General features: G+C 35.5%; 2 protein-coding genes across 8 annotated transcripts in view; one reads left to right on the forward strand and one right to left on the reverse strand.

Moving 5' to 3' along the window:
• The window catches only part of LOC129749690 (dopamine receptor 2-like), a 660001-nt gene that overhangs the window by 511685 nt on the left and 122942 nt on the right, over positions 1 to 25374 (forward strand). The window lies entirely within an intron of this gene.
• LOC129749659 (kinesin-like protein Klp10A) overlaps positions 1 to 25374 on the reverse strand; it is a 148684-nt gene that overhangs the window by 42557 nt on the left and 80753 nt on the right. For 5 of the 7 annotated variants that reach the window (XM_055744707.1, XM_055744700.1, XM_055744715.1 and 2 more), the window contains 2 exons: positions 10662 to 10859; positions 3942 to 3984 (listed from right to left, as the gene is read on the reverse strand). In XM_055744707.1, the coding sequence (XP_055600682.1) occupies positions 3942 to 3984; positions 10662 to 10859 (241 nt within the window). Of the gene's footprint in view, positions 1 to 3941; positions 3985 to 10661; positions 10860 to 10991; positions 11650 to 25374 lie in introns of those variants that run through there. The other 2 variants (XM_055744737.1, XM_055744729.1) reach the window with 2 other exon arrangements.

Raw genomic sequence — 25374 nt, forward strand, 5'->3', positions numbered from 1 at the left:
GATGAACAACCTGAAGTTTAGCTAACCAACTTCTCAATTATCTCATATTTCAAAATTTTTGCAGCAAAAATCCGTCCAGTTTGTCGGTTGAAGTGCTTAGTTTTTGGGTCTTAGGTTTTTTAATTGCTAATTGAATTTTTGAGGCATTAAAAAGTTTGGATTGTTTTGCCATACTACCGAAAAAATAAAAATACCACATATCTATTTAAGTTTTCGTAAGCAGTGGAGTATTAAAATCTTCATTTCTAGTTTTTCCCGGTTCCCGCATACGCTAAAATAGCCGGGAAATTGACACTCTAATGTGTACTGGTTACTTAATTATGGATTGAGATTACTAGTTTCTTAGTTTTGGTTTTATTTCTGATCTAAAATGAGTATGTTAAATTTAGATAATAAGTCTGAATTTAGAATCTCAAGCTTGGTTATATTTTCACATTTTGAAATTTATTTTTGAGTCCGATTTCAAAATTTGAAATCTCAAACTTATACCAGAATCTTTATAAAAAATCATCTGCATTTTCAGCCCAACTTCTGAATGCATGATTAACGTCTTAATACAGAGAACTTACTTAATTCGACCTTCTTAATTCTGAGTTCTGAATCAAATCTGTATTCAGAATCTTAATTTGAAATATCATACTGAACCAGAGTTTTTAATCAAGTTTTACTATTTCAATTTAGAATTCAAAATTTGAATTCTGAAATTAGAATTTCGAACAATTTTAGCTTTAATTTCTAACATTCGGTGGAAAAGGTGAACATTGAAAACTGGAACACGCATAAACTTTCCCATTTTGTTTTTTCATTAAAAAAAACAATAAACGTCTCTGTTAATTTTTTAATAAAAGTTTACTCTTGGTTAACTTTACCCGTTTCTATACGTAGGATTTATATAGAAAAAGTGATTACCACTGCATAAGGATTTTTCCTGGTTTTGATGTCAAATTCCTGGTTATTTCTCGATGATAGTTCAATTCCCAGTTTTTCCGGTTCGCTGGCCACCTGCTTAGTGCCTAAAGTAACCTGAAGTTAGAAGCTACATATATGTTGCACAAATGGAAGTATATTTTTTTTCAATTTTTTAAGGCCATGGCCGAAAAAATGTAAAATTGAGTGAAACCCATACTTGTCAATCGATCAGCCGTTAAAGTTGTTTCAGAAGAAAAAAATTGAAAATTTTAATGGAAAGTTGACGTCATTTTAAATTCTGGCATCATTAGATTTTTTAACTGTAAAACCAGGGTTGCTAGCGATTTTTCGTTTTGAAATTCCAAAGTTTTTTCCGGTTTTCCCCCGATTTTTTCCCGGTTGTAAATGATGATTTGCCCGTTTATTATACCCGTTTCTAAATATAAAAATCATGGTGAATAAAAAAACAATGTATAGGGCCTCACATTTCTAACAATTGTATCTCAAAACTTGTTAACCGGTTAGAAATCATGACAAATACTTCTCCATCTTTTAACACGTAGTGTTTTCGCATCATCCATTCGTTGTTTTGCTCCACAATTTCAACAATTCTGCAAAAATAAGTCCGGTTAAATTGATCTTGAAACTATAATGTAGAAGGTATGTATGTACTTTTTAGCAACTGTGAAATTTTCTAGAATTTTGATAGAGAATAGAAAAAAAAATTGGTTTGTATAGAAATATGTAAAAAAAATACATTGAAACATATTATCAAATCAGCTTATCAACTTCAATGGGGATTTGTCTAACAGAACTTAATATTATCAGATTGCAGGAAAACATTTAGTTATTTTCTGAATGCAGTTATATTTTTTGTAAAAATCCTGAGACATGTTTTAGAAAAGTTTTCGTTCCAATAAAAAAAAAACAATGAGTAACTTTAGGAGTGCTCTAGTCATTTGAACTAAATATTCGTTAAAGTATAGAAAATCGCGTATAACACAGGTCTGAACTTTAATCGTTTGAATATAAGCTATCATTTTGTATAAGGATAAAGACCTTGGATCAAAGATGGATTTCGACAGGAGCTTTTTCAATATAATTTTTACATAATACATAGGAAACTAAGCAAATGTTTAACGTAGGAAGCATTAAAAACTTGACACTTGCGATAAAATGCTTCGTTCTTCAGGCCAATTTAAACGAAATGCACAACAACAACAACATTGAAAAATCTTTTTTTTTTCTGGTGAAAAAAGGTGTAACTCTGCTTGAAAACGTCGTTGCTCTTTGCGAAATTAATTTAAACAAAACTGATACAGTCGAACCTGGATAAGCGAGAAATCTCTATAAGTGAAAGAAAACACCAAATCCCAAGCTTTTTAAAGCACCAAACTTCTTCAAGTGACAGTGTAAAACCACTATAAGCTAGATTCCTTTTCCTGACTAGACCAAGGAAATTAGATAAAATACCAGAATTTTTGAAGTTTCGGTACCAAAAGAATATTTGGTTTACAAAGAGCAAATATTCACAGTTCCATATTGAAACTCATTCGAGAAAACTTCGAACTGATGCATAAAATGGTTTCTTATAAATCAGTGGATTTTTATCATATACACATTGAATAGTTGCATTTCAAGATCACTTTAATGTTTTATATGTTGCTGACCCTCTATAAATAGAATCTGGTTAAGTTAGAAATCTCTTTAAACGATAAATTAAAAGTTTAGTCCTTTGGACTCTCACTTATCGACGTCAGCTTTGTGTTTAGTTTTGTCGATAATAGTTTCATTATTAAATTCATAACATTTGAGTTTTGCTTGTAAGTGCAGCACACGCGGAGAATCGCATATTGCTCCGTAACTAGTTAAAAATACGATCAAACTTCTTTTTTTTTTTTTTTTTTTTTTTTGATAGGAGTTTAACCCGTTAAGGTCATTCTTCCTCGAAGGTCGATCAAACTTCGTTTGTTTACTAATGAAAGAAAATAAGCGTTTATGATATAAATCTATATTGAGACTGTCAAAAATAACTCTAAAATTTAGAAATTATTTTAAAAATATTTTTGAAATTCCGTGAAAAAGCTCAAATATGACAATTTTTCCGGTGAGGTGCCGAAATTCCCGGTTTTTTCGCGGTTTCCCGGTGACGCAATGAAATTCCAAAGTTTTTCCCGGTATTCCCGGTTCGCTAGCAACCCTGTAAAACACAGAATTTTTCACGAATTTTTAAAGGTAGCAAAAATGTTATGACTTGAAAAAGTTGTAATATTTCAAGGAAGAGGTTGACAAAATTGTTAGCTAGCGGACCATTTTTCAAATGTAGTCAACATGCAGTTGATTCTGAAAGTCGGCTTTCTACTAAATCACAAGCAAACGTCTTGAATTCATATTTTTTTTGTAGATTTTGATGACCCTTTAGTGACTTTTTTGTCACGTCAAGTTCTTCCGAACCATATATTACACATCTGTGTACATAAAAAAACCAAGTTTTATGCATTTTTTCCCAGTCTCCTTTGGCTTCGTTTGTTTTAGTTAAACTACATAATCCACTTTTCTGACTCTAACTTTTATGTATCTACATGCATGTATTTTTATATTAAATTTCCTCATACTTGATAATAATCTCATTTTCTTTGACTACTGTTTGTATGTGAAATAGAAATCACCAAAAATCAGTAACGGTTTCTATCTTCAGTATCGAATGCAGTGCTTCAAATTTTCAGTGTCCGTGCACGCGAAAGCAACCGGCACGATTCAAATTCCAAATTCACCTACTTGCATTCAACATTGAAAGCAATCAGGACAACTCCCACACAACCCCTGTAAAGTCCACTTAGTCTACAAGTATACGAGTAAAATATCTCATCCGGGGGGAGCACAGCTACGGAAAATAGTTAGTGGAGCTCAACTAACCGACAACAAACCCGACTGAATCGGCTGGATGGAAGAGCTGCAAAGTAGCACAAAATGTTCAAGAGAAACCCCCCCCCCCTCCCTCATTCCCTGGATCCAAAAGATAGTTTACTTACCATTTACAACGTTGAGCCTGCTGATTGCACCTTGTGTGGCGTTCTGATGTTATTTAGTAGTTGTGTCGTTTCGATGGCGTCCGCCGATTGGGCGAAAAGGCGTGGGAGCAGCAGCAGCAGCAGCAACGGGTCCATTCATGAGTCCAACAGCGATGGAATTGGTGTTTGGCGTTGAAGTCGATGATGATGATGATTGTGCCGCCGACGATCATGTTCATTGTCGTCCGAATAAAATGAATGAAAAGAAAACGGGAGATTCATCGAGTTAATTTAATTTAATTTACATACAGAAAACATGGAAAAACTATCAAATAATAGAGGAAATTCAAATAATTTACAAAAGTTGATAATCTATCGTGGAAAAAAATCAATAAAAATAACCATTTCACCTAGGAAAATTATAAAATAAGAATTATTCTAATAATCAAAATCGAGATTAAAAAAAAAAAATAATAATTTATCAACCAATCTCAGAATAACACTTGAAGACCCAACGTCTTTTTTGTATGGGTTTAGAGGCTACCGTAATTTCAACGAATAAATTTTTATTAAATTATAATTAATTCAATTGTAAATATGATAGATTCAACTACAATTGTATGATTAATATTATGCATTCAACTATAAATATACATTCCTGGTTGACTGGAATAATTACTACACATCCAAATACTAAATGTTCAAAAGTGTAACTAGTGTGCCCTCAGCAGCAGGCAGCTCTTGTTTATGAAATTTTTCCTGACTTCAGGTTAATTCTAACCAGATGCGACAACAACTAAATTGCAAGTGAGGAAACGATGCCGCTGTAGGAATACTTACAAATAAAAAAAAATGTATTAAACCAAAATGAAAATAAATGCAGGAAAACTACAAAAAACAACAACTATAAAATATAGTTAAATGCAATTTTAATCAAAAAGGTATGATTGATTCAATCACATTTAAAGCTGATTCAATCATAGTTGTATAGTTAAATCTGCATTCAGTTGAATGCCCAATATCAATCAGTATATATAGTTGAATTTATTATATTTATGGTTGAATCAATCATACAATTGTAGTTGAAGTTGTCATATTTATAGTTGAATTCATGAAACCAATCATACAAATATAGTTGAATTTTTAATAAATTTAGTAGGTCGAGGATAATATGATTGAATATAGGCGAAATATAGTTGATTAAAATATACTTTTTTCTCCGTTATGGCGAAGTATTTCCGTCTTATAACCCCATTCACCTATTTTATGTGAATGTGTCAAAGTATCAACAAATAAAAACTCAACACTCTAAGTATGAAATACAAGTCATTTGTTAAACTTGCTATCGGAGTTCGAGGGATAGTCTATAACTATAAAGACTCTGAAATAAAAAATTTAACATTCCACTAGTTCCAGATTACCAGACTGGGTAAAGTTTCCCAAGTTCATGGTGGGTAGTTTTACTATACAAAGGCGAGGCACTCGCAAATTACTCCAGCTACACGATCGATAATGACACGTGTCCGAGAAATAAAATGTAAATTAGGATCGCAGAAGCAACTACTTAAAATGTAATCACTCTAATAGTTTAACTTTTTTTGTTACATACTTTACGTATCATTAGTTGTAGCTTCGAAAACTGTGAATAATTGTTGTACGGGAAGAAGCAACTTAGAATTTAAATTGAAATCCCCCACGTCCTATTCCAGTCCATAACACGTGTCATTCAGTATTAAAGCCTGAAAGTTTTCGCCAACCAACAACTATGATATGCTCCAGATAGAGAATCGTTGAATGCTTCCACCTACATCGTTCATTTTTGGTGGGGGTAACCTTCTGACGGAAATCAGATGCTGCTAAGCTTTGGAAAAACAAAACTGATTAACTGTGTCTAGGTTGGAATCTGAATGCAAAGTTTTGAAGGTCCAATACAAAATTGAGTCACAATCTACAATAAATTAATCTTTTTCCCGATTGTTAAATTTTGTACATAGCATTTTTTACAGTTTTACGAAAATTTTTGAACGTTTTATTGATTATTGTTTACTTTAACCCTGAAGAAATTGAAATGATTGATGTCGAAACGTCGTAGATCAGGCTTTTAATCAAAATCATGAACAAAGGAACCGCAATTTGCACTGGAATAAAAACCCTGAGGCATTCGTATTATAGATAACTTGTTCCACAATCGAAAACTTGGCTGGATGATTCAATTGGCTTAATCGATTTCAAATGGCAAATTCAACAAACATATCGCACCGGCTGACAGCCTTGCCAAAACAGAACACCGCATCATTGTTAGGCCATAGTAGGTCGATCTTCACAAAAGTGACCGATATGGTTTCAATTTCTTCAAACATTTCAATTTTTTCCTAAACATGTTAGTCATGCTGTTGTTTATGTTGATTTTCAATGACATTTGTACATTGTTTTTATTAATCATTTTTGCCAACGTTGTTAATCACTTGAAGAAGAAAAAAACAACTCAAACGGAAGCACATGGAATGGGATTGGTAATTTCGATTTGTTCCGTTCGTGGAATTATTGCATCACAGCCAATGTTTCGGGAACATTTGTCTGAATGACAATGCATCCCCCACCTTCCGGGGGTGAAGAAGACCGACAATCAATACCAATACGAGTGGTGAGGACGACACCATACAAACTGGGTAATTTTTTATTTGAATGATGTCACTATTGAACATTGACACTTGCAGTTACCCGGGCACGTGGCTAAACTAGAAATTAGTGGAACCAATCAGTGGGTTGCCGGTTCAAAAATCAATTAGTATACATTTTGTACAATTTCGGAAATCACACATCATAATGGCATAAATAATTTCACAATGGTTGAAATGTTGAACGATTCTGTTATTTGAAAATAACTAATTGTAAAATTCGACAACGATATGTGAAAGTAATGATTAGAAAATACTGTACAATTTTTTTTAAAATTAACAAAGAAAACAATTTTTCAAAGGTAAAAAATTACTGATGAAATAAAAAGAAAATAAAATCTATACATTCTGTATTGAAACCTACTAAAGCATTCAAAAAGTAATTGGGTGCAGTTAAATCAACTTCGTGAAACAACCAGAAGAAGTGCAGTGCGAATGGAGAATTGAAAATTGGTGAAAACTTAAGAACACTCCGAGCAGAAAAAAAAGACGTGAATACGCCACCCCGAAGAAAATATGCGTCAAACTAAACTCCATCAAACAAAGAAGACTAATAAAGACTAAACACAAGTAAGGGTAGGTAAACTGTTGTTGAGTATGTAGTTCATTTTTTGAAGAACTGAATGATTCAAAACTTCAAAATTGTCTTCATGAGCTTTTATCGGGCGTTCAACAAAAAGAACTCGATACAGCACGGAATTTTTTAAAAGGTGATGAGAAGTATTTCGAAGAGTGGAAAAAAATCGGAATGTCCAATTAAAAAAACAAAATTCTAACAACTCCAACATTTCAACACTGAATTTTCAAAGTTCAAGCTTTCAAATTTTATTTCCGAATTCTAAACTTTCCATTCACACTGAATTTGGAATTTTTTCTTAGATCTCTTCTCGAGAATCAAAACCAACCATACTCAATTTTCAATTCAATCTCTCAACTCTCATCTCTCATCTCTAATCTCTCTTATTACTCATCTCTCATCCCTAGTCCCTCATCTATCACCTCTCATCTCTCATCTCTCATCTCTCATCTCTCATCTCTCATCTCTCATCTCTCATCTCTCATCTCTCATCTCTCATCTCTCATCTCTCATCTCTCAACTCTCATCTCTCATCTCTCATCTCTCATCTCTCATCTCTCATCTCTCATCTCTCATCTCTCATCTCTCATCTCTCATCGCTCATCTCTAATCTCTCATCTCTTATCTCTCATCTCTCATTTCTCTCATCTCTCTCGTCTCTCTCATCTCTCTCATCTCTCTCATCTCTCTCATCTCTCTCATCTCTCTCATCTCTCTCATCTCTCTCATCACTCTCATCTCTCTCATCTCTCTCATCTCTCTCATCTCTCTCATCTCTCTCATCTCTCTCATCTCTCTCATCTCTCTCATCTCTCTCATCTCTCTCATCTCTCTCATCTCTCTCATCTCTCTCATCTCTCTCATCTCTCTCATCTCTCTCATCTCTCTCATCTCTCTCATCTCTCTCATCTCTCTCATCTCTCTCATCTCTCTCATCTCTCTCATCTCTCTCATCTCTCTCATCTCTCTCATCTCTCTCATCTCTCTCATCTCTCTCATCTCTCTCATCTCTCTCATCTCTCTCATCTCTCTCATCTCTCTCATCTCTCTCATCTCTCTCATCTCTCTCATCTCTCTCATCTTTCTCATCTCTCTCATCTCTCTCATCTCTCTCATCTCTCTCATCTCTCTCATCTCTCTCATCTCTCTCATCTCTCTCATCTCTCTCATCTCTCTCATCTCTCTCATCTCTCTCATCTCTCTCATCTCTCTCATCTCTCTCATCTCTCTCATCTCTCTCATCTCTCTCATCTCTCTCATCTCTCTCATCTCTCTCATCTCTCTCATCTCTCTCATCTCTCTCATCTCTCTCATCTCTCTCATCTCTCTCATCTCTCTCATCTCTCTCATCTCTCTCATCTCTCTCATCTCTCTCATCTCTCTCATCTCTCTCATCTCTCTCATCTCTCTCATCTCTCTCATCTCTCTCATCTCTATCTTTTCAATTTTGATTTCTTTTTTTTGCTTTCTTTATGTGGATTTTAAATTCTCAATCATAAATTCTGAATGCTAAATGTCGAATTCTCATTTCTACATATATTTTGAACGCTCAACTTTTAGTTCTGTTTTCCTAATGAACCAAATATTATTTGTTGATTTGAATTTTTTCAATCGACATTTTTGGTTGTCTTTGAAGAGACACTTAAATTCTTATTCTATGCAGAATCCCCAACAATTTTTAATCTTAAAATTTATAATTCAGTTGTCTTTTTAATTATTTTTTTTTTTATTCTAAACAATGAATTCCAAATTTTTGAAATAAATTACTTGATAATACATATGATTATAAATTTCATAAAACTAAATTTTGTAAAACTGAAATTTTATGATCTGATTTGATTTATGATGATCTGAAACAGTCGAAAGTCTAAACTATGATTCCTGAGTTTAAAAATTTAAGTTTCAAAGAATTGGACTTTAGGTGTGTGTGTGTTTCAACATGTTAAAGTATTGAACTCTAAAAGTCTAAAATATTATAAGAAAGAACTTTCAAAGTCTGAAGTTTGAAAATTTTCAGTTTTCAAGTTAAAGTCCTTATGTTTTAAAATTTTTAAGTCTTGAAACTTAAGGTCTAAAAGTCATCAGTCTTAAAGTCGAAAGTAAGGTACGATAAAAGAACAAATGTAGAAATTCTCAAAGTCTGAATTCTCAAAGTCTGCCAGTCGTTAAGTAGAACGACTCGGAGTATTAAAGTAATCGTGTAAAAGTATCCAGTCTAAAAGTCTTAAGATCTCAAAATCTGAAATGTGAAAGTCTTAAAATCTTAAAGTCTTAATGTTTTAAAATTTGAAATTCTTAATGTTTTAAAATTTGATCTGAAAGTCTTGAAATCATAAAAGCCAAAAAATCCAAAAGCCTAAAAGATTTTGTTTTAAAGTCTTAAAATCTTAAAAGTCTAAAAATTTTAAAAAATCTTAAAATTTTAAAGTTTTAAAGTTTCCAAGTCTTAAAATTTCAAAATCTTAGTCTTAAGTTCTTAACGTCTCGAAGTCTTGAAACTTGAATTCACAAAAACTTAAAGTCTTAGAGTCTTTAAGTTTTGAAGTTTTGAAGTCTTAAAGTCTTGAAGTCTGAAAGTCTTAAAATCTTAAAATTTTAATCTTTTAGTCTTAATGTCTTGAAGTATTTGCATCTTGCAGTCGTAGAGTCATTCACGACATAATCTTACGTCTTGATAGCACATGTCTTTACTTCTTACGTCTTAACGTCTTAAATCTTACGTCTTTACGTCTAACGTCTTAACGTTTTAAAATCTTATGTCTTAACGTCTTGATATCATATGTCTTAACATTTTACGTCTTAACATCATATGTCTTAACGTCTTAACGTGTTACGTCTTAACGCCTTGAGGCTTAACGTCTTACGTCTGAACTTCTTACGTCTTAACGTCTTACGTCTTAACGTCTTACGTCTTAACGTCTTAACGTCTTAACGTCTTACGTCTTAACGCCTTACGTCTTAACGTCTTACGTCTTAACGTCTTAACGTCTTAACGTCTTACGTCTTAACGTCTTACGTCTTAACGTCTTACGTCTTAACGTCTTACGTCTTAACGTCTTACGTCTTAACGTCTTACGTCTTAACGACTTAACGTCTTACGTAATACGTGTTAACGTCATACGTCTTAACGTCTTACGTCTTTACGTCTTAAAGTCTTAGGTATCAATGTCTTATGCCTTAACGTTTGAGTCCGTTTCTAGTATTCTAAATCGAAAATGTCAGGATTCACTTCACCTTAAATTCACAGCTATGACGTCAGAAATGCAATTTCAGAATGTTAAAATCAATCGAAACCAGTTATTTGTTACTTCCTATCGCATGTTTCACATTATCTAGGACACTCATACAGATTCACTTCCGCAAAACACTTGTCAATCAAAATTGGAAAGGGAGAAACCGAAATTAAACCAATAAAAAAAGAAAGGTGGAAATCTAGAGACAACAAAGAGAGGTGGGTAGATAGTGTTTGTTTGGAAGCTCAAGTACCGCCTTGGAAGCCGCATTGGTGGACCGGCTCATCGGCATAGTTCCTCCTCCTAGACCGGACCCATTGCTTCCGCCATGATGGTTATTGTTGTTGTTGCCGTTGCCATTCTGACTATTGGCATGGTTATGCTGCAGCACCGTCGGATCTTCCTGGTCTTCCAGAAAACCGTCATCTTCCGCGGACGACTGAGAAGACTCCTTTTTTGGGGTTAGCGTTGACACAACATTTTCGAAGAGGAACGCATTTGGGAAGGTGTTAATTTTAAGGGTTAGTAACATGCTTTTAATGGGGGTTGTTTGAGTTTGGTTAAAATTGGACTGATTGTGAACCTTTTCGGAGGAATCGTCGCTGCTTCTTCGGTTATTGTGATTATTGTTCTGGTAATCGTTGAAATTTATCTCAAAAAATATTGGAAACATGCTTCATCCGTTTTCGGCACCAGATTTTTTTGCACAAACTAACACTTGACACTAGTTTAATTCTTGATCTGTCAAGGAAGACTCCAAGCCTTCGAGTGACAACCACTGGAAAAATACTTTTCACTTGAGCTGTTGTATTCTATAAATCTAATTCCCGGTAGACACAAGTTTAATCTTCTATAGAAAAATTCACAACTATCTCCTCATCAAGAGTGGCAAAGAATGCAGAAGGAATCCCGCTTCGGCTGGCTATCATTTACGTTATAACAGCCCCCCAAAATTCACAGCTCGTCGAGGCGCCTAAACACCCGGGTGCTGGAAAACCTTTTCGGCTAATCAAATTCCTTTGACGCTACCATGACAGCATTTACCCGAACCGATAGCAGCCAACAGTAGCAAAAAGTTGATCCAAATACACAAAACCCGCGATGAGACTGCTGTTTTATTTTCTATATATTTTTCTTAAATTTGCCCTACGCCTGACGCCAAGTATACATCAATGAACTCTTTTCCGAAAACCCCCCATTGAAATATGGATTTTTGCAAGTCCTCCGGATAAACAAACTCGTGTCGTTTCCATGGCGGTCGACAAACGCCGACCCGGAAATCCGGAACTCCTAGCTATTGGCGGTCTATAGCCTATAGGGTTACGATGAAATGCGCTTATGTACTTCAGTGTACTTTTCCAATTTCTCATACATACATCGTTAATGTGCCCTGTGACCGGATAAGACCCCAGCGAGTTTGCTTGCTTACGATTGAACTGGGGGGACAACTTGGAGCGGTTAAAGTTTTAAATATGGTAATTGAACCGTCAGTTGGTATATAAATCAGTCGTCCGTCGTTGTACTTCGCGGATGGTCACTAGCCGGTCCAGCATCTGACGGTGAAGGTCGGTACCATATACGCTCTTAATGACGTTTAGTCATTGTTGAAAGTTGTTGGTGGATAAAATTACCAACAAAAAATTACTCAAAACTATACAATATTACAATTAGGTGTTAAATATCCCTGCCCACGAGTATACTAGCTACACGTCACTGTCAGTAAAATTCAACAATTTCTACAAAATGTGCAACGAGGAAAACATTCTCAGTAACCCGAAAGCATCTGCCCTGGACGTCAAGGACAAGGTTGTTGCTCCGGTAGCATTGCAATGTCCAGCTGCGATGAAGAGACAAATGTCAGGCAGATCAAACTGATGTTCTGGTCTTCTTGTTTCTGTACAACGGACCTTGTTACATACATATGCGTGCAGATAATTGGTGGAAGAGCAAACGAGCCGTGAGATTTATGGTGATGGTGTTCTGGACTTCCTGTCTGCCGATTTAAAGTCCAGAAGAGCATTAGAGTAAAGTGGGGCAAAAGTACGCAGGCGGGAAGAGTACGCACTAGGCTTTTACAGTAAACGACAACACTGAAACTAGCAACACTGTACCGGTTTGACAGGTCATCGAGTCAGCTGAGCATACGTGTTTTTGTTTGTGGTTTGGTTCGCGCACGTCGGAGAAATGAGTTAAGTTTTAGTTTTTCCAATTTTTATGTAATTTTATGCATATTTGGAAACATTATTACGCTTCGTGGAAATTCGCTAATCAAATCTGCATTCGTGACAAAGGACACATAATTAATATAGATTAAATCTGTGGAACACTAATGCCAGGATATGATCGGTATATTTAGCTCTTTTAGCTTTTTTCACAAATGGTCGTAGGGGGCAACAGTACGCAGGTTTGGTGGGGCAAGAGTACGCGTTTGTTTCCTTCGTCTTTTTGATAGCATTTGGAAAGCTAACCCAAAAAATAATCATGTTTTCAATAATCAGGACGTACAAAAAGAAAACCAGCCTGAATATTTGCTCTCCAGAGATGCTGGAAAACGCCAGGCAGCGGTTGAAGGTCGGAGAATCGAAGCGCCGGATTGCTGAAAGCATATTTCCGAAACAGCAAGTCGAACCGAAGCGTTGTGAAACTCCCGATCCACTGCCTTCAACTTCCGAGCGAGTGGAATCCATTGATTATGAAGAACCACTGAATCTTTCAAAACGATCATATGTAACTCCTGTAGAAATTCGACCACTTCTGAAGGGTAAGGACCCTCAACAAAGACGAAAGAAAGGCCAAAAGTCTGAAATCATCACGAGCACTCCCGTCAAGCAAAAATTGGAATCCAATCTTCAACAGAAAAAGGCAAAACCGCCGGCGAAACGCAAACTTGCAACTGAGACAGACACTGCAAAAGGAACCAACACGACAATGAAGGAAAAGCCTCCTAAAGGCTCTGAGGCTCCAAAAGGAGCAAAGAGACCACGAAAGGCAAAGCCTGCCTAAAGCTCTTTTACCTCTGCATTTTTTTTTCTTCGATTTGATTTTAAGTCTTTAACCAATGGAATATGAATTCACTGTTTTATTTTAACTATTGTTTATGAAATAAAGGTTTTGTTTTGTTTAATAAACGATTATAATGATTCAAGACCTCACTTACACCGGACCAGAATGGAATACAATGAGAATATTTTATGCGTACTCTTGCCCCACCTCATGCGTACTCTTGCCCCACTAGTGGGGTAAGAGTACGCTTTGGTAGTTTTAAAAAAATATGATTTTTTATCAATGTTTACAAACGTTATCAAAACTTTTTGCGTCATACAATCAAGGTGAAGAGCCTTACTTTCATTTGGTTTAATTACTATGATCGATACTTTTTTCTTTGAAGAGATACAATAAGTACACAACTAAGTGCGTACTCTTGCCCCACTTTACTCTACACGAGTGCTTTTCTCTGCACTTTATGCAAATGAAGACATCTGATAGGGCTATAACTTAATATAACGTAAGCAGTTGTCAAAACTATTTGTTGATGTTGTAATTAAAAATAATACAATTAAATACGACTGAATACAATACAATGAATTGAATTTCCCACCAACCCCTAAAATGCCTACCGATTTTCAAAATAAACAAATTATCGTACTTCCACTGGAAACCAGACACCAATTTTTGAATTTTATCAGAAAACTACGGGTAATGATTAATATCTTCGACCCAGTTTTGTTTTCTTCAAAATATCCGGAATCGAAAAAAGTAATTTTATCCACCAAACTACGTTGATAAAGCTTTATCCAGTTAGAATCTGTGATCACGTATTGTGTTGTAGCAGTACCGATATAAAAATCACAAAAACGTCAAAAACGTTCATCGATTTTGATAAAGTTTGATCAGGTAGTAAGGTACTTTTTTACATAATTTCACAAATTTTTAAATAAAATCATGAAATTTGATAAAGTTCCAGATTATTTTGTGAAACAATCTAAATTTCTCACAGTTTAAGCAAAAATAGCATTATCTCTCCTTCAAGTGCATGTAAACCCAAGCAACCCAAAGTCCCATAAAGCAGATACGAAAAAGCTTACTCAGTCCCATCATTGATCTGAAGTATGTTCTTTTTGGCTCAAAATTTAAGTTCCTATTGAAACGTTCAGGTTCCAAAAAAAGTCTTTAAGACCTTCTATTCAGCTTCCAGTTTTAAGCTTCCAAAAATCATAAAATAAGCAAAAAATTCTCTATCTATTTTAATTGAACCCTAGGCCGGTTCATATTACCTTCTCTTGATTGTTAACTATTGGTTACCCTAGCAATCAAATTACTTAATGAAAAAAAACATGCCCGGCTTGGGGATCGAACTCCGACCTTCGTGGTGACAATCGAACATGCTACCATAAGGCCACGCATATATTTTCTCTCCTCCTTCTGAAACTAAAACTCGAAGTGGTGATATGATTTTGCAGCATAGCTGCAGGATCACCCACCCAACCAGACAGCTAGCCAGCAGACATAATCAAAGCATTCCATGAAACTCAAGAGCAAAATGTGTCCAAAGGTTTAAAAAATCATGCAGAATTTTTTTTTTCTCTTTTTTTAATTTATACTCATTAATGGGTATAAATTACCCATATTCATGGTTTTTTCCAGTTCTTTTTTACTATAACCCTGAAAACGGTGCTTCAAGGTGCCTGGAAACTCTTTCATTTAATTTTTAGGAACCAAAACTAGATCTAAAAAGTTAAAAGAGTTTGGGACAATACGGGACTTTGAATTTATACTCATTAGTGGGTAAAAATTACCCATCTACTAGATCTTAAAAGTGAAAAGAGTGTGCGACAATGTGGGGCTTTTTTTTAACTCGGATTTTAAGTGTTTGCCTTTTGAAAATTGTTGATTTACTAGTAATTACTCATTTTAACCATGGATAAATTTAATGTGTAATAATTTTGATCGGCTCAAATGAAAGCTTTTAAAATAAACATTTGAATAGTGTACTTCAAAAGAACAGGAAATATGTTTGTGAAATTTACGTGATTTTTTTTTTTTTGCTTCATTAAATAAATTTTCCAATTTTTCAAAGTCTGATGTTGAAAAACTAGGAATATCTTAGTCAAATATAAGTTATGAACTAATAAACATAAAAAAGTGATCCGATAAAGTTCAGTTTTTGACTTTTTGCCGCCTCAAACCCCATACTGCAACTCAATGCACTTTTTGTGACTTAGTCAATCACTTTTGCAACATTCAAGTTCATTAAGGAGAACATATAGTTCAATCAAGGGAATTGGGCAGTTGTTTCTCTTTATCAGCCATTACCTAACTTTCAAAGCCTTGATGAACTGATAAGTTAAACTAGCTTGTATGAAATTTTTATGAAAAAATATCAACTGTGTAAGAAATGGTAGTCTGTCAATGTTGGAAGTTTGTTCGTCAAGATGGACTTCCGAAAGCTTCAGGACCGAACATTTTCATATGATATCGACACGAAAAGATGTTCCTGCAAAGTTTAAAACTGTTTTTCTAGAAAAATTTGCGAAAAACTGACTTTGTTTGAGTATATTCCTGTCTTATGTCCAATCATTGTTCCTCAGACACGTTACTCTTTCGTGTAAACCTGGCTGGCAGCAATTTGTGTAGCTGTGGCTAAGGTTACCATGGCATCGAACATATTGCGTTTCTTGGTAATCGTCTGTGGCAGAAAAACTATGCAAATAAATTTTCGTTTGCTAACCGTCTCAGATGGTGTACTGGGTAAATTACCGGACTGGCAAACCGAGATGAGATGATGCAGTGAGTTCGATTCTCACATTTTATTTTTTTAATGAATTATCCAATAGGATGAAAATCCCATAACACGTTTTTCTTGTTTCGTTTGAATGTAATGGTCAAGCAAGCCTTTGAACCAGTAGTGCTTTTCTAATCATATAATATCTGGCACAGTACACTATTTAGCGCATTTTCGGCACAGGAATTTGCTAACTAGGCATTGAATTTTTGCAACATCTTCTATGGGTGTACAGTAAACTGAGTCGATTTTGGGGTAATTTTTTAATTTCTCAAACCCTGGGGTCTTAAAAGTTTCGTTTTGGTTCAAAACTCATTCACGATTTTTGCAGAATTTTCAAGTAACGTTTACATGAGTAAAGTTGAACTTTTAAGTTGGTATGGAAAAATTGATTTTTTTGTACTGAAAAATCAACATCATTTTTGTTTCTTCTGTGGAACAAAACCTGCTCATGGTTTTTGTGCCAATTTATAAATTCTCTTAAGGAAATTTTCCACTGAACAACTTATTCGAAGACGGTTACTACGTATTCTAATTAATCAAAAAAAAAATTAGCTGTTTAAAAGGGGTATGTCTTTTGACATTGAAAAACAATTGACATCACTGCTGGCTGTCTAGCGAGGCATTGAGTGATTACTTTTCATGCAATACTGCAATACTGCATTTCTGCAAAAAAAAATCGTGCATGAGTTTTGAACCAAAATGAAGCTTTTTAGACCCGAGGGTTTGAGAAATTCAAAAATGATCCCAAATCGACTCTTACTGGGGTAGTATAAGCACCATGGATCGGGTACGATGAGCATTTTCTGCCGTAGAATCTAGCAGCGAATTCAACTCGATGAAGTCAACTAAACTATATAGCTACAGCTTGACAGATTTTATCTAACTAGTTGGCCTAGAAGAAAGGTGTCGGAGAGATACCTCAGAGGACTCGAGTTCGATTCCTGGCGAGGCGATTGTTTTATTTACTTTTCATGATTGATTATTTTGATTGTTGCATTATCCACCTAGGCGCATCATCTATAAAACAAAGCACCAACAAAATAATGTATGTACTACCTCAATAAATATTGCATTTTTGATTATTTTACCACTACATTCCGAAATCAATGCAACACCTCTTTCGGCACAGTCGTTCACTACGGTTACCATCTTTAAAGCTGTTTTTGAAAGAAACCGGCCGACGGGAACCAAAGTTATTGATGAAAAACTGTTTTTTTTATTGGCATTACAAATCGTCCAGTCATGTTCCTAAGCCCCTGTGGTTAAGCAATTTTATTTTAAATTGTCAACCATTTTTCCGCCCTAACTTCTTTCCGAACTCAAGTGAATATCACCCAAACTCAAATATCAGAAAAACATTAAAAATTGCAATCGAAGGCAACAACAATGGTTAAAATCGGTCATTATTTGACGAAACGGCATGCATTTCACATGGAGTGTTCTGGTCGGACATTTAGTCGCCTTATTAAAACAGTGATGAATATCACCCTTAAAAAAGTTAGCCAATTTTTGAAGCTTAATAACTTTTTTATCTTAACTTTAATTGAAACGTAACCTTCGGATGAAATATTTGTCATAGTTTAGGCTTGAAGAAAACCCGAAGAAATCGGTCGAAGGAGACAAAAGTTGTTGACGAAAAACTGGTTTTTCATTTTCCTCTCGAACAAAATGTCTCAAAATCCCATACAAACTTCAGGCTCGTTGAGCGACCCCTTCCCGTGGTCCGATCTAGCCCAAATTTGGCATGAGATCTTGTACTAGGCCCAGGATCAATTTTAGCCTGCAGCGTATAACATTTCACAGGTTTTAAATTTCCCATACAAATTTGGGGCAGTCTAGTGTGCATGAATTGTTTGAATTTTACAAACACATATAGGCCTTGAGCCACGAATAAACAAAAATCAGTCTACGAAAATGAGTCTAATTCGTCTCCTTCAAGAATTACATACTATCCTAATTTTTTGAGCATAGCTACTCATTGTTATGTGCACGTGTTAAAACTTTGAAAAATAGTGAATAGTTTTTTTTTTCAAAAGATGTTATAAAAACAAGTAAATGGTTTCAAGTCAATCAAATCTCCCCTTGACCTAAAAATCCTACTATATGAAGCATGGTTGCCAGATATTTTTCAGGACGTATCCGGGCCGGGAATATCCTAGCTATTTTATCTAAAAACTTTTTTTTGCATCAAAACTCATCAGTAGATTTAAAGTTCTTGTTAGGTTTCTAAAAAACCTTTCATGATTATTTTGATAAAATTTGCAAAGGGCAAAATCCGGGCTTCTTTTCAATGAAATCCAGGCAACCAGGCCGGACCGGACTTTTCCCAAATTTTGAATGAAGTATTCGGGCAAACCCGGATTAAACCGGACAATCTGACAAGCCTAACATGGAGCTTTTCTCAAAATTGAAAAAAAAATGAAAATTGTTACAAAGGAGTCCAACATACCCGATTTTCCACAGTTATAGACAACAACAGGCTTTATAGAGTTCAATGTCAAGGTCAGTTAACTTTGAACTGACCAACAGAAATTCGGTATCAAGAATCGTGTCGTTCAATCCAGAGAACTAAATTAAGCAATGAAACTGGTCAACAATTTACTTTCAGCCGGAAATCATTAACGCGCCACGTTGTGATTGATAAAAACATTTTACTGCCTTCGTTTCACCTTGAAATGATTCTGACTATTGACTGCTACCTGTGCGGCAGACAAACGTTGTAAGGATGTTGTTTTCAACAATCTTCTTCTTAGTTGCATAAAAAAATTGGAACTTCCAAAACAACACTTCTTTTGACAAATTTCGAACAAATTCTTAAAAAAAAAAACTCATCGAAACTATTCTATCGACAACGGCAACTGTTTGATTCTAGAGATGCTTTTGAAGTACGTTATTAAACCAAAACGAAGCTCTCTTCCACACATGCCGTCAATGATGTTCCACTTTAGACACATTCCACCGTGACGTGAAATCGCTTTTCCGGACTTTTCTGCTCTGTTATCGTTCTAGAAGTCAACCAATTTACTTGAAAAAAATTGCAGCAAACGGTCGCAAATTGAATTTCCTTCAAAATGAATACAATTTGATCATTTTAAAATTTAAGTTGTTTTTTTTTTGTGACTAATTACTTTTGTGACGTGAATTCACGCTAGAATTAACCATTTCGGACTTTAGTACATACATCCTTGAATTCCTGTTCTCTCTGTGGAAATAGAATATCGGTGTCTTCAAATGAGTTGTAAAAAAATAATTACCCACAATTTGATGTACAGAGCTTCTCGATTGAACAACAACGAACGAAGTTATGCTGATTTGACATTGTGACGTGAATTCACTCAGTTCAAACAGAACAGGGTAGTTGACTGAATTCACGTCACGAAATATAAAGTTATACTGTGGATATACTGAACCATTTTTTTGGAGTCTTCAAATTTTATGTAGACTTTCAAAAACGATATTTTGTTGTTCCGACTTTTACAATCATAATTTTTCAGTATCTGCACCTAACTTTTTCCTAATTTTGATTGGCACTTGAATAGCAACATATTGAGGGATCATATGTTAAAATAACTACTGTCTTTATTTAAAGATTCACCAAAAAAAAAATATTTTTTTTTCAATCTTTTTGCATTTTTATTTGAAAATAATGAACTTATTAAAAAATCAACTAAATTATGCTCGATTTGTCAAAATCCGACCATCTGGAGGGTCAAAACAGCTTTCAGAGCACATTTTCATATACAATTTAACGAAAAATCAAATTTTGTGACGTGAATTCACTCATTCGCGCTGTTGTAACTCAGCTAGATTCCGACCGATTTCTATAAATTTTAGTGTTTCAGAATCGTCTTATCATTTTTGAAGAAAATCTCAATTTTTTATCTAAAAAAGTTGGAGTTTTCTCGTAAAATTGAAAACTTCCCTTTTTTTGTGACGTGAATTCACTCATTTGCGACTGTTTTTGTTCGCTTTTCAAACCAACTATATTGGATATGAAAAAATTCTTTTTTCTACTAAATGAAGCCGTGTTTTTTGGCTTCTGAACATACTAAAAATATTTCCGAAAAAAATCATCCATATATTAAAATTAATGATTTTGTAAAAGTTGTCAAAAACAACACTTCTTTCAACAAAAAAACTGATTTTCAAAATCATCTAACACATGTGTAAAAAAACTTTTTTCTCTTTTTTCGTTGGTTTCGTGTGATTTGAATTAACAAAATTATAGACAATTTTGAGATTTTTTGATACGCGAACGGATAAAAATCACTTTTGAGCGGTACAAGCGCGTGGAATGTGTCTTTAGCGTGACTACTTCAGTATTTTCTCAAGTTGCTGCCCTTCTTGGGTATATCTATCGTTGCTGAATAAGACACAAAATTTATTGAAGGGTGCTCATTTTCTGGTCCCCCGGATTCATTGTCTACTAGAAAAGCTGCTGCGTTTTTATCTGTTCTGTCGTTCCAGCTTTGTGGTACCAACTTGAAGGATGGATACTAGTGATGTGAAAATATATCCTAAATCTCACTGTTTAACGCACATTTCTCAGCATATTGATTTCTTTTCCTTGGTTCGGCTCTCAATGAAAAAAGCCAGCGATATAATAAATTATTAATGAAAACAATTTAGGCGTTTGAAGCCAAAGGGGTATAATGAATGCAAAAATGATCAATTTTAATTTAAAAATGACAAATGGTTTCTCATATTTTGTAACGGAAACTGTGATTCTGGATCGGTAAATAATACCAACCTTTTACAGGTTTTTAGTAAAAAATCATGGAATTTCGGTAATATATAACAATAATCCGATAGTTAATTACACAAACCAGACATTGGCTCTTTGAAACCTACGGTACGAGCCGTTTCAAATAAATGAATTGTGTAAAAAAAATAATCCGATAGTAATTACAGGTATTTAGGTTATAATTTCCGGTATTTTGGTAAATATTACAGGTATTCCGGTAAACTCTACAGGTTGTTCGGTATATATTGTCGATCTTTTATAGGTTTTCGGGTATAATTACCGGTCTTCCGCTAATAACACTAGTTTACAAGATTAAATAAAAAATCGTTAACTTCATCGACTGACCCAGCTATTTAATGTAAAATCGGACGCGGAATCCGAAAATGAAGTCAAAAAATCTCAGTAGAAAAGATTTTGAGTTATGCTCCCAATATGAAATTTTGGGAAAATAAGAAAATGGTACTTGTATATTTATTCCAATATCTCGGACTGCTTAACATTAATTTGAATATTTTTTTTGTATATGGAAGGTGAATAAATTTGCTATCGATCATATGAACTTTATTTTTGCAATGATCAACAGTTTTCTTGATCAATATTAGTGAGCTTTTGATAGAAAAAATAATGAAAAATGCACTTTCTAGAGAAAATTCAGTTTATCGACAGTTTTAGACTCGATGATATATTTTTTTTTTTAATTTGATTTTTTATGGATCATAAATTTCAATTTAAAACGAAGAAACCAAGAAGTTACGGTTATTTTACTAAAACAGTAGTATTTGCATTTTTTGAATAATTTAACGAACTGCAGTGTACTAATCTTAATATAGGAAGAATTAAACATGATTAATCTCACTCGCTTCAAGTTCAAATCGAGTCTAAAACTGTAAAAAAAAACCAATATTCCCTAAAAACAAGAATTTTTTCATTATTTTTTCTATCACAACTTTACTAATATCAACAATCTATTGATCATATACGAAAATTTCAGATGGTCGATAGCAAATTTATTCGTCTTTAATATCGAAAAATGAGATTTAAAATAATGTTATGTAGTGCGAGATATTGGAATATAAGTACAAGTACTGTTGCGCGCAAATAGCAACACTGGTCTTTGCTATAAACTCAGCGATCTCCAAGCTGCCACCGTGGCCGAAAAAATTAAGTCTCTCGTGTCGACCATTACTCATCATATTAGAAGCAGGATTTCTACACGTTGTGTTAAACACTTAAAAGTAATTTATAAAAATATATTTTCCAATTCCACTTGCCAACTAATGAATTTATAGTTTTAGAGAATTTTGCTTACTAATATTGTATTCTGTTCGTGAAATAAATAAAATCAGAAAGGATATTATGTAAGTTAGAATCGAAATATTCAGATAACCTATATTTATAACAATAAAAAATAATTACAGCTTTGAGCTTAATTCTACCGGAAAAAACGAAGTAATTTGCTGAAGGATTCCGAAACTGATTCTCACGAACAGAAACTCAAAGATAATTAGTCGCCGATCCCATAATGAATCCCAAATCGGATGCTGCGCTGACTCGGTCTAAAACAAAAGCTGTTCAGGAAGCTAACCTCCGAAGTGATGTGAGTTTAGCAGATCCGTCAACTTTACGTGAGGAACCTTTTGAACCCAGCTTCATTGAACTCGACCGAGGTGGTGAACATGATTGCGTCGCTTGTGACCGTCGGAATGATGCGGAAAAATATATGATCCAGTGTTTGGACTGTACGCGTTGGGAGCACTTTACGTGTGCCAAAGTCACGACCGCTAATGCAAACACAGTAGTTCATCGTTGTGTTATGTGTCTCCCTCGAATACCCGCCAAGCCGCTTAGCTCTATAACCAAACAATCGACGGCCAGTAGCGCCCGGCGTAAACGTATTGCTAGGGATCTCGAGAAGCTCGAGGAAGAGCATAAACTCCAGGAGCAAGATGCTCAAGAACGGTTGAAGAGAGACAAGGAATACATGGACCGAAAATATGAGTTACTAAAACAAAAGGATGAAGAAGATGATCGAAGTTCCCATCGTAGTCATCAGTCGAATCCAAGTAGAGTCGCAGAATGGGTCGATTCCCAAATTGATTCGGCTGGGGCATATGGTAATGAAGAAGTGATCGGAAGTGACAACAAACGTGCTGAAATATCTCCCCTATGCTCCGGTTTGACATCTACTCCGCTGGATATTAAAATGTTCAGAGATAACAAACGAGTTGACTGCAGTTCATTGCAGAGAACTACAGGGAGTATATCAATTGTCGAGCAGGTTGACAACAAATCAGATAGAACCACGGAAACCCCAGTTCATCCTTCCTTGTTCATCCCACCGGTAAATATTCAACCATATGTCTCGCTTTTGAAAGATGCCGCCCGAGATGGCTTTAGACCTACCGGTACTATACCTAAAGTAACCCGGCCAACATTCGACCAATGGCGTACTGAAACTGAAGGTTTACGTAAAATACACAATCTCGAAGAGCTTCATAAGCAGGAAAATAATGTACGTCGGAAACGAGAAATCGAGTTAGCTAAAGAGATTAAACGGATGGAAGAAGTTATGTTGGAAGATAGGCGCCAAATGCAGTTAGTGGAATCCAGTCTACGCGAACAACTTGATATGTACAAGCGTGAACGAGAGGTACATTATCTTCAGCAACAATCAGCAGTCAGACAACGGGAGGATGAAATGCAACGATTTCATTTGATGGAGATGCAGCTAAGGAGTCAGTTGAACGATGCACTCAAGCATCGTCCTATAGAAACACAGGATGCGATTCCCCAGAAATGTAACGGAAGTTCCAACGGAGAGTATGCAGCAGGTAACCCAAAAAACCCCGTACACGTTCAACTACCGGTAAGTTCTGATAAACCAAACGCCTTTGAACCAATTAATTATGAACCGTCCACTTTATATAATGATCCAATGCTTTACACTCCCGTGGGTGGTCGTTCTGAAAACTTTATACCTGCTTCACCCTACCCATCGTCTCTTGGTATGCCCAACTGTAGTCCACCAATGCCTCTGTTTACACCGATTTCTCCCGTTGCCCCCTGGAGCTATCACAACGTCTACAACAATACTCAGCCGTCCCAGTTTGCCACAACCACTCATCAGCTTGTTGCTCGCCAAGCCGTTACGAAAGAACTGCCCATATTCTCCGGAGACCCTACGGACTGGCCGGCATTCATCAGCAGTTATCGTAACTCTACAGATGTTTGTGGGTACTCAGACTCTGAGAACCTGCTTAGATTGCAACGATGTTTACAAGGTCAGGCGAAAGAAGCAGTGAGCAGTTTTCTTCTCCACCCATCAACTGTACCCAAAGTTATAACAACTTTAGAAACGCTATTCGGTCGCCCGGAACAAATAGTTCATCAAATGGTCAAGAAGGTGAGATCGACTCCCGCTCCCAAAGATGATCGTTTTGATTCTCTCGTCCACTTTGGGCTAGTAGTTCAAAATATGTGTAGCCACTTACAAGCAGTCGGATTAGCGCAACATCTCTCGGACCCAACACTTCTCAATGAACTGGTCGAAAAGTTACCACCAACTGTAAAATTTAATTGGGGACTCTACCTGGAGCAAATTCCATGCCCAGACTTGAGTGTCTTTGCCCAATACATGGAACGAGTTGTCAAAGCAGCCAGTCGCGTTACCCTCAATAATGGTACTACGAGCAGGATTTCCAAGGACGAACGATCGAGAAAGGAGAAGGGGTTCATTAATGCACATTCCATAACTCTTGAGACACCAGAAGATACGACCGAGGTTGATGACTACCCAACAAACACATCGAATGTGAAAAATGCTGCAGCATGTGTTGCTTGTAACGACACTAATCATCACATTACGAACTGCTCTGTATTCAAAGAGTTTACTTTAGATGATCGGTGGAACCTAGTAAAAAGAGATAAACTATGCCGAAACTGTTTGAGTCAACATCGCCGCTGGCCATGTAGAGGAAGAACATGTGGAATTAATAATTGCCAAAAACGCCATCATCGACTTTTGCATTTCGAGCCGCAGGTGAACCAATCGACTGCCAGTGTCAACGTACATCGGGAAATTTCCTCTTCTACGCTTTTTCGAATGCTTCCAGTGTTGCTAATTGGGCCTAAGGCAAAAGTCGAGACTTATGCCTTTCTTGACGACGGTTCGTCAGTCACTCTTCTGGAACGTGCAATTGCTGATAAGATTGGAGCTGAAGGTCCTTCAACGTCCTTGTGTATCCAATGGACAGGCGGGGTGAATAAAACAATATCAGACACTAAAATTGTGGAGCTACAAATATCTGGAATTGATGCTGAAAAATGTCTACCAGTTTCGGAAGTATACACCGTCGACTCTCTAGGATTACCCGAGCAAAACTTAGATTTCAATAAATTGAAAAATCGTTTCGAACACTTGGATGGTATCCCAGTAAA

Source organism: Uranotaenia lowii, chromosome 1, assembly GCF_029784155.1.
Source record: "Uranotaenia lowii strain MFRU-FL chromosome 1, ASM2978415v1, whole genome shotgun sequence".
NCBI classification, from domain to species: Eukaryota; Metazoa; Arthropoda; class Insecta; order Diptera; family Culicidae; genus Uranotaenia; species Uranotaenia lowii.